This window comes from Scomber japonicus, chromosome 12, assembly GCF_027409825.1.
Source record: "Scomber japonicus isolate fScoJap1 chromosome 12, fScoJap1.pri, whole genome shotgun sequence".
NCBI lineage: Eukaryota > Metazoa > Chordata > Actinopteri > Scombriformes > Scombridae > Scomber > Scomber japonicus.
The window spans coordinates 26,099,479-26,115,356 of record NC_070589.1 but is presented as its reverse complement, the minus strand read 5'-3'; the positions used below and the strand labels follow the sequence as shown (position 1 = coordinate 26,115,356).

At 40.7% G+C, this 15,878-nt stretch overlaps 2 protein-coding genes and 1 non-coding gene across 4 annotated transcripts in view; all 3 read right to left on the bottom strand.

Moving 5' to 3' along the window:
* Positions 1-4,489, bottom strand: part of cadm3 (cell adhesion molecule 3) — a 92,496-nt gene extending 88,007 nt beyond the window's left edge. For both annotated transcript variants that reach the window (XM_053329297.1, XM_053329298.1), the window contains exons 1-2: positions 4,237-4,489; positions 2,453-2,610 (exon numbers count right to left, since the gene is read on the bottom strand). In XM_053329297.1, the coding sequence (XP_053185272.1) occupies positions 2,453-2,543 (91 nt within the window). In that variant the 5' untranslated portion in view covers positions 2,544-2,610; positions 4,237-4,489. The remainder of the gene's footprint in view (positions 1-2,452; positions 2,611-4,236) is intronic.
* A 2,027-nt stretch (positions 4,490-6,516) lies between these two features.
* trnar-ucu (transfer RNA arginine (anticodon UCU)) lies at positions 6,517-6,590 on the bottom strand. Its single transcript has one exon. It is a non-coding gene; the product is annotated as a tRNA-Arg (tRNA).
* A 1,671-nt stretch (positions 6,591-8,261) lies between these two features.
* On the bottom strand, positions 8,262-13,194 carry sdhc (succinate dehydrogenase complex, subunit C, integral membrane protein). The gene is made up of 6 exons (XM_053329757.1): positions 13,156-13,194; positions 11,765-11,824; positions 11,321-11,422; positions 10,474-10,535; positions 8,753-8,916; positions 8,262-8,505 (listed from the first exon to the last, which is right to left on the bottom strand). The coding sequence occupies exons 1-6, from the start codon at positions 13,179-13,181 to the stop codon at positions 8,401-8,403; spliced, it is 519 nt and encodes a 172-aa protein (XP_053185732.1). The 5' UTR covers positions 13,182-13,194; the 3' UTR covers positions 8,262-8,400.
* Between the last annotated feature and the right edge of the window lie 2,684 nt (positions 13,195-15,878).

Here is a 15,878-nt window from a genome sequence, read left to right as displayed (position 1 = left end):
CTGTTCCTCCATTGATTTGCTGAGCTAATCGTTCTTCCTCTCTGATACATAACATTGAATTATTTATGCTAAGTAGACCCTTCTGTTCCAGGGCCTCTTAGCATGGAGATCTCCATTATGAAGGCATTATCTGTCTGCCCACCCCACCCTACTCCATCTTGTACTTAACAGCTCTGCTGCTGTGTCACAACACCAACCAGACAGATCGGAACAGATGTGAGAGATGGACCAGTGCTCTACAGCTCACACGCAATATTTTCCTCTGAAGCTGCAGCACCACAGTTTACCACATTGCTCAAATATCTGGAAACTATAATAGAACAGTGAGCAGGATTCATATATATAGTTTCCTGTCGGTTGTTAACTTTTGGCATTAGTCCTCTGTGCTAAATGAGAGGTCCCATAAGAGCTGTGAGCCTTCTTTACCAGAGAGGAAGACTATAAATTGTCCAGATTTCTTGTGCCAATGCCATCAAGATGAAAACACTTAAGACTAATGTCTTCCTGTGCAGCACAAATAAGCCAAGAATTCAATTTCCAAACATTTTTGACAAAAGAGATGCTGATTGATTTAACTGCAGAAATATTACCAGTTGTATTTCAGTGCAGTTTTCATTAGCATTTCATTATGCTTTGATTGCAAAAACTAATGACAAAAAGACCTTGAGTACAGCCTAATGGTTTACAACATGTGAACTGAAACTCTGTTAAGTCAGCACTCCACCTCTGCTTTCCTTCTCTCGATTCCACTCTTTGACGTGTTTTCTCATCTCCTAAACACTATCAGACGTCCCAGACTTAATTACTCTCCTTGACTGACATGATAATGTAAAACAGTGCTTAGGTGAAACCAAAGCAAGAATTGGTCATGCATGGTCAGGCTTCCCACCAGGCATACCTTGATCAAATGTGACGTGCGTCTGAATGCGAGCCAAAATCATTTTCGGACCCAAATAATAAACCGCTGCCTGGGTTTCAATGATGAGCTACACAGCCAGGGTCAGCACTCTGATGAGTGATTGATATTTCATCATCAGCACCTCAATATGGAAATTGTTTGTGCATTTCTCATCTTCAACAGCTTTCGGCGCCTTGACAGGCCTCCATTTGCATTTGTTTTGCAGTGACCTCATCCCGCCTCCTTGGAACAACTGGGTTGCTTCTTACTTTTCCTGCACTGACCACTGTGAGCTCACACTTCCCCACATTACATACACAAACACGTAGAAACACAAATATGCATTATTCAACAGAAAGTAAAAACAGCTGATGTGGATAAACGAAGTAGAAGTACAGTAAATGTGTTGCGTGTGCTTGTATATCTGTGTGCATACACGTGTACACTGTGCATGAATGCGCATGCACCATGCACTTATATGAATGTATTCAGATTTGAGAAATTGTGTGGGTGTGCACAAGTTAGCACAAGGAGCCTCTGTATATTGCAAATGCAAATCAGGAAACATCTATTAGAATCCTTCTTGCCTGCTATACCAACTTACAGTTCTTTTGCCAAACACTATGCAATTAAAGCTCAACTGTAATGTGAAAATGCCAACAGGATTCTACCTGTGTCAATCAATTTTGTATGGATTGGGGGCCAATCATGATGCACCATTTTGCCACTGGCACTATTTGCCCTCTAAAGGTTGTATTACCGACAGCCAGTCACTTGAGCGTTATGTAATTTGGAAAAGCACATTGGACAGTGTATTCCTTTTCACTTGGTGCTCACAGCAGGGATGATATCATTAAAAAGTGCTTCTCTCATCAAATCCTCTCTTACCATCCGCTTTCAGCCGCACCCAGCTCATCACAGGTTGAGCTTTAGCAGTGATGAGTGTCATGTGACTGTACTATATCTGTGTGTTAAGTGGTCACACCCCTGTGTTGCTATTTGAGAAAGTACAATGATGATTACTCCTTATCTCCAGGTTACATGAACCTCTAACACAGATATAGTCTATGCACATGTGAGGAAGAGAAAGAGAGGCAGAGCATGTGGACATGAAAGAAAGAAGGCCAGTGTTTGAGTGTGCGCTTTCTTTTACATCTCTAGTGACTGGCTTGTGTAGCCCAGTCACTGGAGATGTCATGGAGAGAGAAAAGGATAAAGAAGAGAAAGCCATGGGGCAAGAGAGCAACAACAGCAAGGGCCGATGGTGTATGTACGTGTGGAGCCCTGCGCCCACGTGCAAGTCACCCACATTCCTCAAAAACAACAGCAGAAATTCCTCTGGGGTCCGGGGAGGTGGGAGTGTCCCATGTGCTTATTAACGGCTCTCTGATTCCCTTGTCATAATACAGGAAACAACAAAAAAGCCTCATGTCAACAGATAAGGGGCACCAAAAGAGACAGAAAGAGAGGGTCAGGAAGGTCAGGGGCCCGGGGAGAGACAGCAAGATAGAGAGAATAGGAGGCGAATAGATGAAGAGGGAGAGAGGTGCTTACCATTGAAAATGTTGCTGTGAACCGCAGCTGCGAATAGTATTGTCAATAAGCTGACGCTCCATAATGTGGAGGGGGCTGATGGGAAGGCCATGGTCGGGCGCACAGATCCGCCTGTCTCACTGAATCCTCAGGAGGGCAGAGGAGCTCTGGTGTGTCACCTGCAGGGAGAGCAGTGGAGAGATAAAGAAAACAAGCAGGGCAGACCAACTGGCCACTAATTGCGTCCCCTGCCATTGGCTAGCTGCTGGTGAATAAACGCCTGGCCTACCCGTTACTCACGCGTTGCTCTATGGGTATTCATCGATCTGCTTGTGTCACAGCCTAGTGAGAGGCGATTGGGGGCGTTGGGGGAAGGGGTTGGTGATAGAGCCAAACTGCAGAGAAGATGGTGATGGTAGTGATGTATAGGTGGTAATGAGGGAAGGAGAGAAGAGGAAGAGGAGGAGGAGGAGGAGGAGGAGGGAGTTGAGATTACTGTGAATTTATTCATTCACTTTAACAAGCTGTGCGCATGTGGAGTGAAGGAAAACGGGTGTTTTGGACAGCCCATAACCGAGCTCCAACTGACTCACGCTAATTAGAAATAACGCAGAGGAATATTCCCTCAGTTGGTCGTGAAAAAAAAGAAGAAGAAAAAGGGGGAAGAGGAAAAAACACATCAGCAGCGGAGAGATGCATCTGTCGCCCGCTGAGAATACACGGTGCGCTTTGCACAAGAATGGAGACGGACAGGCGTGCATAATAGCCGCTCAGGCACTCGTTCTCTCTCTTCCTCTCTCACACACTGCTTCCGTCTCTCTCTCTCTCTTTTTTTTCTCCTCTTTATCTCACGCACACTCCTTAAAATAGCAGTGGCCTGCGCAGAGGTGAGCCCTCGGTCCATCTGCGAAGCGCTGCCTTATTGTCCCCACTGAGAGAGGACCGTGGCAGGAGTGTTGCCTGCGGGACGGGCGGGTAGTTAGGGCGGGGATTGAGGGGTGGGATGGAGAAGTCGGGTGGGGACATGGGATGGGATGTGATGGGATGGGGTGGGGTGGGGGCTATCGAGAGGGGTGTGGGGACTGTGTTTATTGTTGCTCCAGCCCTTCCTGTTGAGTGATGGCGAGAAATGAAAACAAAACTAGAACAAGTGCATCCATGGGAAATAACCGGGACACTCAGGGCGTGATTTAACACAAGTTCCTGTGGTCTGCTCTTAAGTGGGGAGTAATAATAGTAATGATGATAATAATAACAATAATAACAGCAGCTCGTGGTGACTGCCTGCATCGCTGCGACGGACCGCGGGAGCACCAGAGCAATGTTTCTCAGGTCGGAGCCTGGTTTCTAACACCTTCTCCCGCACTTGCTGAAATATGTGGTGCTGATGGGGTGAGATTTAGAGACTCTTGTAACGACTGGGGAGCGTTGGCTGTTGCACACAGCGCGCTAGTTGGGTTGCTTTTTTAGCAGCACGATATAGAGCCAATTGGGAACTGGGGAAGCGCAAGCAGCCCGGCAACAAAACGCATATTCAGAGTAAATTATAAAACACGCAGGGATTATACAGCTCTATCCCTGGGCAGGCATAACGGATTACACATACACACAAACACTCACTCACACACACACGCACAAACACACAGACCCCTACCCAGAGTGCGCACACAAACACATTCCTGGAGACGGAAAAAGCGTCAGCACTGACAGGTGTCTCCTGTCCGCCCTACAGGCTACAGCCTAACCCTGGTCAATAGTACAAACTGCGAAGCAATACACGGTAATAACCACACACACACACACACCGTTATATTCCGCCTCCGGAGTCGGCTTTGTTGGCGTTGGTCTCCAATAAGGTCCCCAGTAAGGTCCCTCCTTTGATGCGCAGCAGTCGCTTGTCCGGAGCCTCCTCTCAATCTGCTTTGATCGACTTTTTTTTATCTCCTTGTTCCTTCTCCTGACTCCTTGTTTTTCTTGCTTTTTTTCCCCCTCCGCGCTCTCTCTCTCTCTTACTCACTCTCTGTGTGTCTCTATCTCTCTCTCGCTCTCTCTCCACGGCTGCCGTTCACTGCAGCAAAAACAGTCTGTCTGAAAGAGAAGAGGGAGGGGAGGGGACAACGGAGGGAGGGAGGGAAGAAGAGAGGGAGGGGATTTTAATACGATTTGGCCCGTACCACCGGGATAACAGGGCCAGAGCAGGGGCCTACTGGCTGAAAGCAACATGAAGGAGATGGAGCAGATTAGGAAAAAAAAAAGTGTGATCTCTCCACACCGAAATATCACCATAATGTTCATGTATACTCCACAGTGAGTCTACACTGATCTTATCTGGCTTTTTGGTATTTTATCATCTTGCTGTAGGATTTCCCATGATAGCTTTACTCGCCTTATCTTTAAAGGATTGATACTGAGTAAAGGTCTAGTGTCATTTTTATTTTTTTTAATTTTTTTTATCACAGTAGTAGGCCTACATATCATCTGAGAAGAAGCAGCAGAGGTCATCTGAAGTTGATTGTCACGGTTCTCAATGGCCTATAACGTGTCTTATCATTGATATTATGGAGCTATTACCTCTATCTTGTAGATAGGCCCCACTGCTATTTCCCGTAGGCCTGATAATTTGCAGTATGGTAATGATATTACTGAGTCCTTGGCCTTGTGGAGTTGTGGGACACGTTCAATCAGAGTGTCTTCCCATATCCCCAAAATAGTGTTATAGTTCGCCTTGTGCTTTTAACGGTGAGTTTTTATGTCATGACTTCATCCTGTAATGTCCATTAATTATAACTCTTACAGCAATGGCCATTTGGCATATGCATATAAACTTTATCATATAGAGTTAGTAGTCTAGTTCTGACGTTTCATGCATCAGGCCCGTTTGGGAACCGGGATCCAAGGGAGGGAGGGGAAGAGGGAGGGGGGGTTGTTCAACTTGCCAGAGAGGATTAAGGATTAGTTTTACTGGCGGATTAGGTCTGTGTGTGGGGAGGCATGATGGGGTTAAACATGGATGTCGGCAGCCGCACGACAGCCCAATCAGTGATGGCGACAAACTGAAACCGGGGAGGTGAGTTTGAAGAAAATACAAAATGATAAGAGCCGGGGACGGGAGGGGTTAGGGGAGTCGGGGCGTTTGAGAGATCTTCAAGCGAGCAGCTGCTTTCCTCACAGAATTAAAAAAAGGGGGAAAAACAGTGTTTGCTCTGGGCTTCCTTGATTGGGGTAATGTAGATTTTTGTAAGGCAGAAACTAAAGTCCACCTTCAGGGGTCCTTGAAAGGATTTTACTAAATTGAAAATGCACAATGACTAAGGCAATTCTTATTTCCCCCACCAGCACCACCACATTGGAGTTATAGCCAATAATTCAACACAAAATCTGCATACAAAAAATCCTGAGACGACACCATTTTCTGACACCATGAGTCATTTATGTTCAAAGTAAACCGGAGTCTTATCTCCCTCTGTCTCTAAACCAAATGGGAGGATAGAAGCACAGCATCTGGCATCATTAAACACTTGTTATGAGGACAGAAAAGGCTTTAAATGTTTTATTGTTGGTGCTGCATTAGAAAAGCTTTTGCTCTGATTTAAATGAGTGGACAGCTCCAGGTGCTGAAACCGTGCGCGAGCGTGCGCGCGTGCCCACTGACTTTCACACGACGGGGCTGGACGGTGCTGTGTTGTCCTGCGGTGCCTACGTGATGACTGTTAGACCAGAGCCTGTGTGTTCAGTCTGGACAGTAATAGGCTGGTAGCAAAGCTTGTGCTGCTACACCGGAGCTGTGGTTTCAGGCTTTTTGCCCGTTTGAAATCTGCATATTAAAGCGCTGACCTTTGCGCGCTGAAAAGGCTCGTCAATGAGAGATTTCTATAGCCTAACAATTCAGTCCAAATGTGATTGGGCCTCTGCAAAATAAACACATCAATGGAAGACTATTTATCCACCTTCCATTCATCCGTAGTATCTGCAGGCAGCAGCCTTTTTAAAGGTGCATCCTAATTGCAAAAAGCTATAAAACACTGCCCGTGTTATTTCCATCATTCTATTTCCTCTCATCCAAAAAGCCACAACCCTTTCATCCACATCTCTGCCGGGACTCGAACCCGGAGCCTCTGGATTAGAAGTCCAGCGCGCTATTCCATTGCGCCACAGAGACTGAGGCACATTTATTTCGATCAAAAGCGGGTTTATACTCCCCCTCCCAGCCCTGCGCAGCATCCTCATCATCCCTCAGCATCAGGACCGCAGCCCTGCGGATAATAATTTGCCGCCCGGTAGGGGGTGCTGCCGCCGCGTAATCATTACTCCCCATATTCCTGATAGAGATGAAGAGAGCCCCTTCTCTCCATCCCCCATTGCTTTCACACTGGTTATCTCATCAAAATATCATAATGTTGATATTATCATAACAAAATAACACAGTGAAAACACTACTGTAAATGCATCAAAAACTATGAGGTAAAGAGCTGGTTTCTTGCAGGGAACAGCTCCAGTAAACAGCTTAGGGTTTTTTTTGTCACATTAGCTTATGCTTTTCTCTGGAAGACAGGAAATGTTTCTACAAGATTTTGTGTGAACAAGCTATAAGCAAATCCACTCTTAAATCCTGCAGAGTTTGAGCAATTTTCCTGTCAGTCACAAAAGAACACTGCAGTACATTGGATCTGTTAGCTCAATGTGCCTTCAGCACGGATTAGATTTAATGTAGGGAATCATCATCATGCCAAATTCACAGCAATCAGCCTAAAAGTCACACACAGAGAGCAATTTACTGAGTGCTGATTTTACAGTGACAATTATTTTTAGTCGGCAATTGTTTAATATAGGCGTGATTGTCCAAAAACAGGGTGATATGCCTCTAAAGGGAATATAACCCAATCCAAAGCAGGGTAAGTAACCTTATGTTGAGTTAAATACACACTTGACATTATGTAAAGAGATTCCTTTATAAAAAGTATGGTTTTCAGTATATGTGTGGCTCACAAATACATTTACTCAACAGCAAGCTGGACACAAATTCAAGCCGACAAGAATTTTCCCTTCAAGCCACTGGCAACAAATTGATAAACCAATTTTGTTGAAGCTAACTAGCTTGTGCAGCAAGTCCAGTTGATCTAAGCAGACATGTCTTTAAATCAGCCAGGACAAAAACAGTATGGGTGCAGCTTCCTCCTCATAATGTTTACTATTGTTTTTTTTCCCGTGTGTACTTGTTAACGTACCATACATAAATGGAGTTGGATTTGACATTACATCAGGGCTTGCTTTTATTCACACTGCAGGACAAAAGCTGTTCAGGTGCAGTGTGTAGCTCCTGTGTGGCTCAGTGGGAGGTAAGGCCTGAGGCAGGTTGCCAGTGAGGAGCCTGTTAACATACGCAGCTTCTACCACCGGGCTGCCTCTCAACATTTCAGCCGATCTCCTTTACGACGTTAAAAATGCATCTTAGCAGCTGCGGCCTGGAGAAGGTAAAATATGAATGACGGCCTACAGTAAACAGCCGCTCTACAAACAAACAAATACACACTGCTGTGCACAGAAGACAACAGGCAGGCAATGGTTGGGCCAGCAGTGGCTGAGTCCTTAGGGCAAAGAAAAGTGATTAATGAATTTAACGTCACTGGATGATTATACAAATTACATAAGGATATAACATGTAGGACACGTCTAATTTTGGCCGCTGGTTGTTGTTCACAACAAGAACAAGTGTGAAAGAAACTGGGTCACATTTGCATGCACTTTGCACTCTACTACATTTGATGACCCCCAAAGCTTTGCAGAGTATAATTAATTCCAAGGGACAAAACATCACAACACCTTTTCTGTGTACAGCATAATATAATCCTTTATTTAATACTTTGATGAAATGGGACCTGCAGTAGGCCAGAACAGAACATATACACAAAACTCCCACAGTGCATTCAGTCCTTTTCAACTCCTTCTGTTCATCTCTTCTTGCTTTATTCTCAAAGCATAGCCAAAGCTATGGAGGTGATGACGGACAGGCAAATAACTGTGTAGCCGGTGCGGTAGACTTCTGGGATCTTGAAGCCCTTCCCCATGTCCCACCACTGATTTAAATAATAATGAACAAATAAAAATAAAAAAGAGACAAGAGAAAAGACAACAGAGTATTAGAAACAACATCAGCATATGATTGCAAAGTGATCCGTCTCTTGTAAAAAGCTCAAACAGAGGTATCTAGATGCTATATATCAAATATATAAATTGCAAACTACCAAAGAATATCAAATACACTCCAGCATAAAAAAAAGAAAAACATTTGTTATGTCTGTAAAAAATGGTAGGAAGTCTTACCAAGTGGCGGATGCCGTTATAGGTGTGGTAAGATACAGGGAAGGAGATGCCGAATTTGGCCAACCCAATGAGATAGGGGCCGATGTACAGCGAATGGATCAAGTCCAGGTAGTAGGGGTAACTTCCCGGTAATACCAATGCCGCCAGAGCAAAAGTCGAGATAGCTGGACACAAACAGAAGCAATGAGAGCAGAGACTGGACAACATTTGTGTGTGTAAGTGTGTTGAAATGTGTGTGTCAGTGTGTTGAAATGAATGTTAAAGACCATTGACATGCTGTCCTTTTAATCAGAACTCAACTTCTCATGCAAGTACAACATGTTCGTACAATAGATCAGAAAGCCTGAGTTATATAAAGTCTTGTCTGTTGTCCTATTTTTTCCCCTTCTGACCATCGCTCTTCGTTTACAGGGAGCCAATTAAATCAAAACCAAAGATTGACTCTGTATCAAATAGGCTCCTTGTTGGTTGCTTGTTACTGCACTTAACTGTTGCGAGTGAGCTTCAGTTTCTAAGCTGCCTGCATGATTAAAAAGCCTAATGGCAGTAGAAACAAATATATATATCTATAAATATTATTTCTGCATCCATTGCATAATGGACTTAAAACCCAACGTTAAATAAACTGACAGTTTTTGAATCTATATGCAAAATAGGATCAAAAGACGGCAGCAGAATACATAAATAAGGAAATGAAAAATATACATAAAATCGATATGGATGGAAAACATGATTCTTTTAGTTTACCAGCCTTTCACACGAGGGCGAGAAGACTATGTGATTAACCACATGTGATGTTTGGAGCGATGACACATTGAGACTGAGAGTTACTGTTTATTTCTCGGTCTGGGAGTTAGATATGGCAGTCGAGGGTGCTGACCTTTATCGAATCCATTAACATGTAAACAAAACCCAACACACCATTTGCAACATGATCAATCAAGGTCAGTAGTGCTGATGTACCATGTCAAACTAACAGAGACAGTCTTACACCAAGCAAATGACTAAAAAGCTGTTAGCACTCCACTGTTAGACTTGATTTTCACATACAAAAAGGATTGAATTGTATTGAACAACTTCTGTTTTGTAATTCCAGTAAATGCTCTCAGCAGGAATCAATAATCATGGACTGAAATGCCCTGAAGAGATTTTCAGGGTCAGTCAAAAGCTGACAGCCACAGCTGTAGAATTTAATCATCAGCCTCAACTTAATGTTAGAATAATAAGAGAAAAGTAGAACCAGACGGATACTTGATTTTGGTGGGCCAATGCCAACACTGATATTAGGAATATTGGCTGATAATCTTATACAGAAAATACATAAAGTCACATTTTTTGCAATGATCCATTAAATGTGACTATCAAACACTTGACAAAGATATGCACTGAATAAATGATATTTTATAGTTTAAGATTAAACTTCACCGGGAATTTAATAATTATTAATAACAACAAATAAAAACACACACAAAACAAAAGAAACATGTACATATCAAACTAGAATGAAGAAAAAGAATCAAATATACAATAACGGAAACCATACATGCTAATACTGATATATTTGTGATAGGCCAATATCAGCAGATATATCAGTCAGGCTCTAGAGAAAAAGGCTCACAAAATAACTTTTTTCTTGTGAAGTGGTTATTTTAAGAGAGAAATGACAAATGAGAGAAATGTAGAAATGGATGACAAAGAAAGAATAGATGTGTTAGTGTTACCTCCACTGAGCCCCACTCCAGTTCCTCTGTGTGTGATGGACATCAGCATGGGGACGGACCATCTGAAACACAGAGACCATGCAGCACATTTACTATAATGGAAGATTTATGTGGTTCCGAACCATAAAGTCAAAGCATTCAACAATGATTCATTTTTACTTGAATTTTAAAAACAGTGAAAGGCAAGTGACATCAGTACAATGTAGTACAGCCATTTAAAAAAAAAGTTTTATTATTATCATATTTATCATCTAAAGTGGCTGAGACTTAAAGGCAAACAAGCAAGCCATATTACATAAAAGCTAATACGTTGATGCTTTCACTAACAATTCCCAATATCTCCATATATTGTAAATATGCAGTGAATGCTCTCATACAGGTGTAACAGTAGAGTCTGATTTCATCTGTAGATCTCAAATGTTAGATACACTATAAAAACAATCCCAGATGACAAGAGAAATGCTGGGTGAAATCAATTGAGGCAAGAAGTAAACAAAGTGAATAAAGAGGCTTTCTTCACTTCAGGTTTCAGGATTTTGCTAATTTCCTGACAGAACATCAGGGGTTATTACTGCACTAAAATCAAACCGAAGGCATGACAATCTTTGGTAATGACTGCTTGTCCTGCTGTTTTATAATCATTAACAATATGAAAAGACTGCATGAAATTGACTTTAATGGTGTTATTTCTTTCAACATAATTTGCTGCAATAGATTTTTTCTGTCATTGAAAATATGAAGCTGAAATACATAAATGGAGTGTTTCATCTTAAACAACTCAAATCACCTCCGTCGAGATTATTTTCTGAAAGAGACTCCTGTAGTGCATACGAAATACAGTACGTACTGGTAGATGGTGAGATGTGGAGACATAGGTCGGTTTAATCTGGCGTTTTTGGCCCAAAACTTGTTCATCTCATCCTTCGCTGTGGTTCCCATTGGAGCGGCACTGCAGGAGGAGAGGGGGAAAAAAGGATTTAGAATACAGAAGTTTATAGTAGAACAATTTACAGTACATGGGTGTTGTGTATCTGTATCATTACTATGAGTTGTACTAGTATATGTATGTGAAATATACACTGTGGTAAAGATTCACTATCTATTCTTTTTCCCTTTTCAGAGGGAAAAAGAATAGACACACATGGGAGAGAGTGAAGTCAAGTTTCATGCTCTTGCTTTCCACGCATCCTGACTGATGCCCATCATGGTTCAAAGGAGATGTATTATTTCACACACACACACACACACACACACACACACACACACACACACACACACACACACTACTCACTGTCTGTAGAGGACACTGAACTGTGGTCTGGCGAGACAGGCGCCCTGACGGGCAAACGTCCTAAGGGTAGAAAGACAAGAAAGAAGAGTTAGGACCATCAAATACTGGAGAAGAAAATCAAACATATACTATACTGTACTGTATATTAGTATTTTTGATACTATAACTTCTAAAACAAAACAAGCTTAAGAAGAAACAGAAGATACAAAAATAAAAATAAAAAGTTTTTTAGATGCATCGTGAATGACAATCTGAGCAAATCATACTTCTGACGAGAGGCAATTTTTGCTTGAGCACCTCTATTTTTAGAGGTGCTCAAGCAACACTAAATTTGATCTCAGCACCCCTAAAAATAAGTAAATTATTATTTTCTCCTAAAAATGATTTTTTACAACTTTAATTATTTTGTGAGCCTGTCTATTAGAACGATGGGATAAACACTTATGCTACAGGTTTAATGTACTTTGGATAGTTCTGTCATTAATATTGTGTTTCCCATCATTATTATTATACATTATAGTAGACCACTCTACTATGTATTAATGTAATTTACATAATCCAGTGAAATGAGTCATTTAGCAGGGGGTTTGAACACTTGCAGGGCATCGTATCTTAAATTCTCATTAGGAGCTGAGCCCCCCTAAAGGTCTGATCCTAGAATCGCCCCTGCTTCTGACAGCATGACTTATACAACACACACTAAACTTTAGTATTAGTAATGCTGCCCTCCACAGAGATATACAGTATGTCGATATTGGAAGGACAATCTTCTGTTAATATGTGGCAAAAATGATGCTATCCATAATCAAACTGAGACTACAACTGTGTTAACTCTGATTTCTGAGCGATGCAAAGGCAAGACAATCTAATCAAAAGATCAGAAAGGTGCAGCTGCAAGTTAAACTTTAAAAGCTGTACGCTGCTTTGATAAGACACAGCGATATTGGGCTTCCCTTGGTTTCCTTTAGCAGCCATTTAAGGTCAAGGAAGTGGACGAAGTTCAACAATCATTTGACTTTCTCCACCACGAGTGTTAAAGGCAGAATAAAGCAGCTCAACGCGAAACTCTACAATAAGAAGGCTTAAATATATGACTGACGAGTTATATTATTGTCAAATGATGGTCATATGAGAGTTACAGGCAGCTAATACAATCATCTTAGCCCATCATTAATAGGTATATGTAAAGCTGCTAGCATTAGCCATTAGCAGTCAGCTAACGTCGCACTAAATCTAGCGAATAAACGTAGAAGGTCACACTCAGGCGTGCTGTCCTCAGCTCTGGCACAGTTACAACGTAAACGTGTCTTTTTTTTACATGATAACCCCGACAAACGACATAAAATTAGCTTCAATCGAGGCCAGAAGTTGTGTCGCACAGATGTACTGACCTTAGCAGCAGCGCCATGTTTGACATACAGAGAGCGGAAGTGACGTCATGGGGCGGCGTTGTTATTGTTATTGCTCCACACTCATGGGTCAGTTAGTTAGCATTAGTGCTTCACATCACACTGCACACAGCTATGATTTTCTGCTTGCATACAGGTGTATAGAAGCCAATTTCTAACCATCTAAGTCCATATAATGAGAAACTATATCAGACTAATAATCAAAATAATGATTTAGTAACTCAAAATAATAAATTAGTAACTCAAAAAATAACTTAATAACTCAAAATAATGAAAAACCTTCTCGAAATAGTAACTAAGTAACTCAAAATAATGACTTAGTAACTCAAAATAATGACTTATTGCAAAATAATAAGATATTATCTCAAAATAATGACTTAAAAAGTCAAAATAATGAGAAACTCAAAATAATATAGTAACTCAAAATATCTTGACTTATTAATATCTCCTTTTTTTTTTAGATAGTTTCTCATTATTTTGAGATACAAAAAAGAGAGTTGTCATTGCTGTGTGGTAGGACATACATGTACAGAATGTATGAAATGAAGCAATAAACCATGAATATAGTATATTAAAAGATAATGAAAATTTAGACCAATTTAACCAGTTATTTGATTAATTAATTAATCAAACACATAAGGAAAGATGTGACAAATTAAGAAAAACTGCAAGTTGGGAAGAAGTGACGTCTCAAATCTGAACTTTTTTAACTGCATCAGCACCACTCCTGAGACAATGGACAAGGGAAAACTAACAAAAACATCTTAGCACTGCACCCTACACAATAATAACATTATTAATGTGACACTGACGGAAGGAAACTTATGGTAACACAATGATGCGGCAAAAGCCATATCCTCTATCAAGTAAATAAATGCATGGAAAACAAACACACTCAAACACACACGGATATCGACATACACACTCATACATACAGCAAACAAACGATAAGATTACTGATATCAAGAAGCAGCCTTAGACTGGATTCCCTATGGCCTGTTCCTATATTAATGTCACATAAAGTAGCTATAAGAAGAGACCATGGACAACTCAAAGTAGACAAGCCGTAAGTTTCTTATATAAGAGAGAAAACACTTTTTTAATCATCTTTAAATCATTTTGGTATTGCCTCTCTGAGGAAATAGCTTCTTGGAAAAGAGTTAGTTCCAGAGGTGGAAATCATGGGAGGAAGATTCTTTGCTGCCTTTTCATAATTTCTTTTCTCTCCTATTGTAGCAATAAGGTAACAGGTGCCCAGTGAACACAAGACATGAGGACATACATAATGGATGATGAGGTCAGGAAAATCTGAGCATAGACAGATCCTGTGTCACACTGCATTTTTCAGGCTGATACCAATAGTGTATCTATACTGATGATATATAGTGGCCTATATTCATTTTTCACACTGACTCGTCGTAACAAGAATGTTTATTATTTAATAATCTCTTAAATTGGACTAATGGGTATATAGGTTATAATGTGCAGGAGCAGCAACAACAATGAATATGGATCTCTGGTGAGTAAAAAAATACAATTCTTAGTTATTTATTGGCTGACATACACTGTATGGCAATACTGATATATTTGTGGTAAGCTAATATCAGCATTATCATTCTGGTAGTGTGGCAGACTGTGTAGCATTATTTTTATAAAGTCAAATCTAGCCTGAATTTTTATGCTGCATACAAAATCGCCAGATTCATGTTTGCATATAATGTTAATACAGGTCATTTTTCCAACAATACACATATGGTGTGTAAAAACCACTTTCAAAAAGTTCAAAATTAGCTTATTTGTGTCTGCTTGGATTTGAAAGATCAGTTTAGCTGAATGCTCTGCCCCCCCTCAACAATCATGATGTAATAGGTGAGACACTGATGTTTACACTCATAAATCAGCTGCCGCGCTAAATATAAATGGTACTGTAGAGCACTGGCTAAATGTAGCCTCAGTTTCTACTTCTCACACACACCTGCTGTTAGTGTTAGTAAGCCTAATAAGCGATAGTGGAGAGATGACATCCTACATGATTGGGGATTCATTCCTTTTCTGTTGCAGTAGCCACAACACATAGGCCCTGTATGGTTAGAATGAGAATAATCAAAAATAAATGAATCTTTTAATCTCAGTAAGAGTAAACAGTAGTCAGTTGTTAGGAAGTTTTGGAAATCATTACAATCATTGGTACATGTGGCACACTCCATATTAAAGTTTTTTAATTTGTTCAATATGTACTCCTAGTTTTAGGTCTAACCTTTGAGTAACACAATAACAATAAGGACCCTTAAAACTACTGTTTAGATTTAGGTTTATTAACAACACTTTGATATATTATAAAAGACAACATATGAGTTTTTGTCAGGGATAGAATGACAAAGTCCTGGACTTATTTCAATTGTAATCCCTGGTGTTTTCACAATCTTCCATCAATCATTTAATAAGATGGAGACAGGTGTTCAATGTCTGATATGAGGGAAAATTAAAAGATAAGCATTAAACATAGATAAGTAAAGCAAAAGAACAAACAATCAATAACATGTAGGAAGCACTCGAGATAAAAGTTAAAGTCAGCGAAACCTTTGAATTAAAGGTTAAACATAAAAAATAAATCCAGACACCATCAGTTCTTCTGTACATGAACACTGTCTGGTATAGCCACTGTAATAGCCACATAAATAAATAATTGAAACGATGACCGAGGA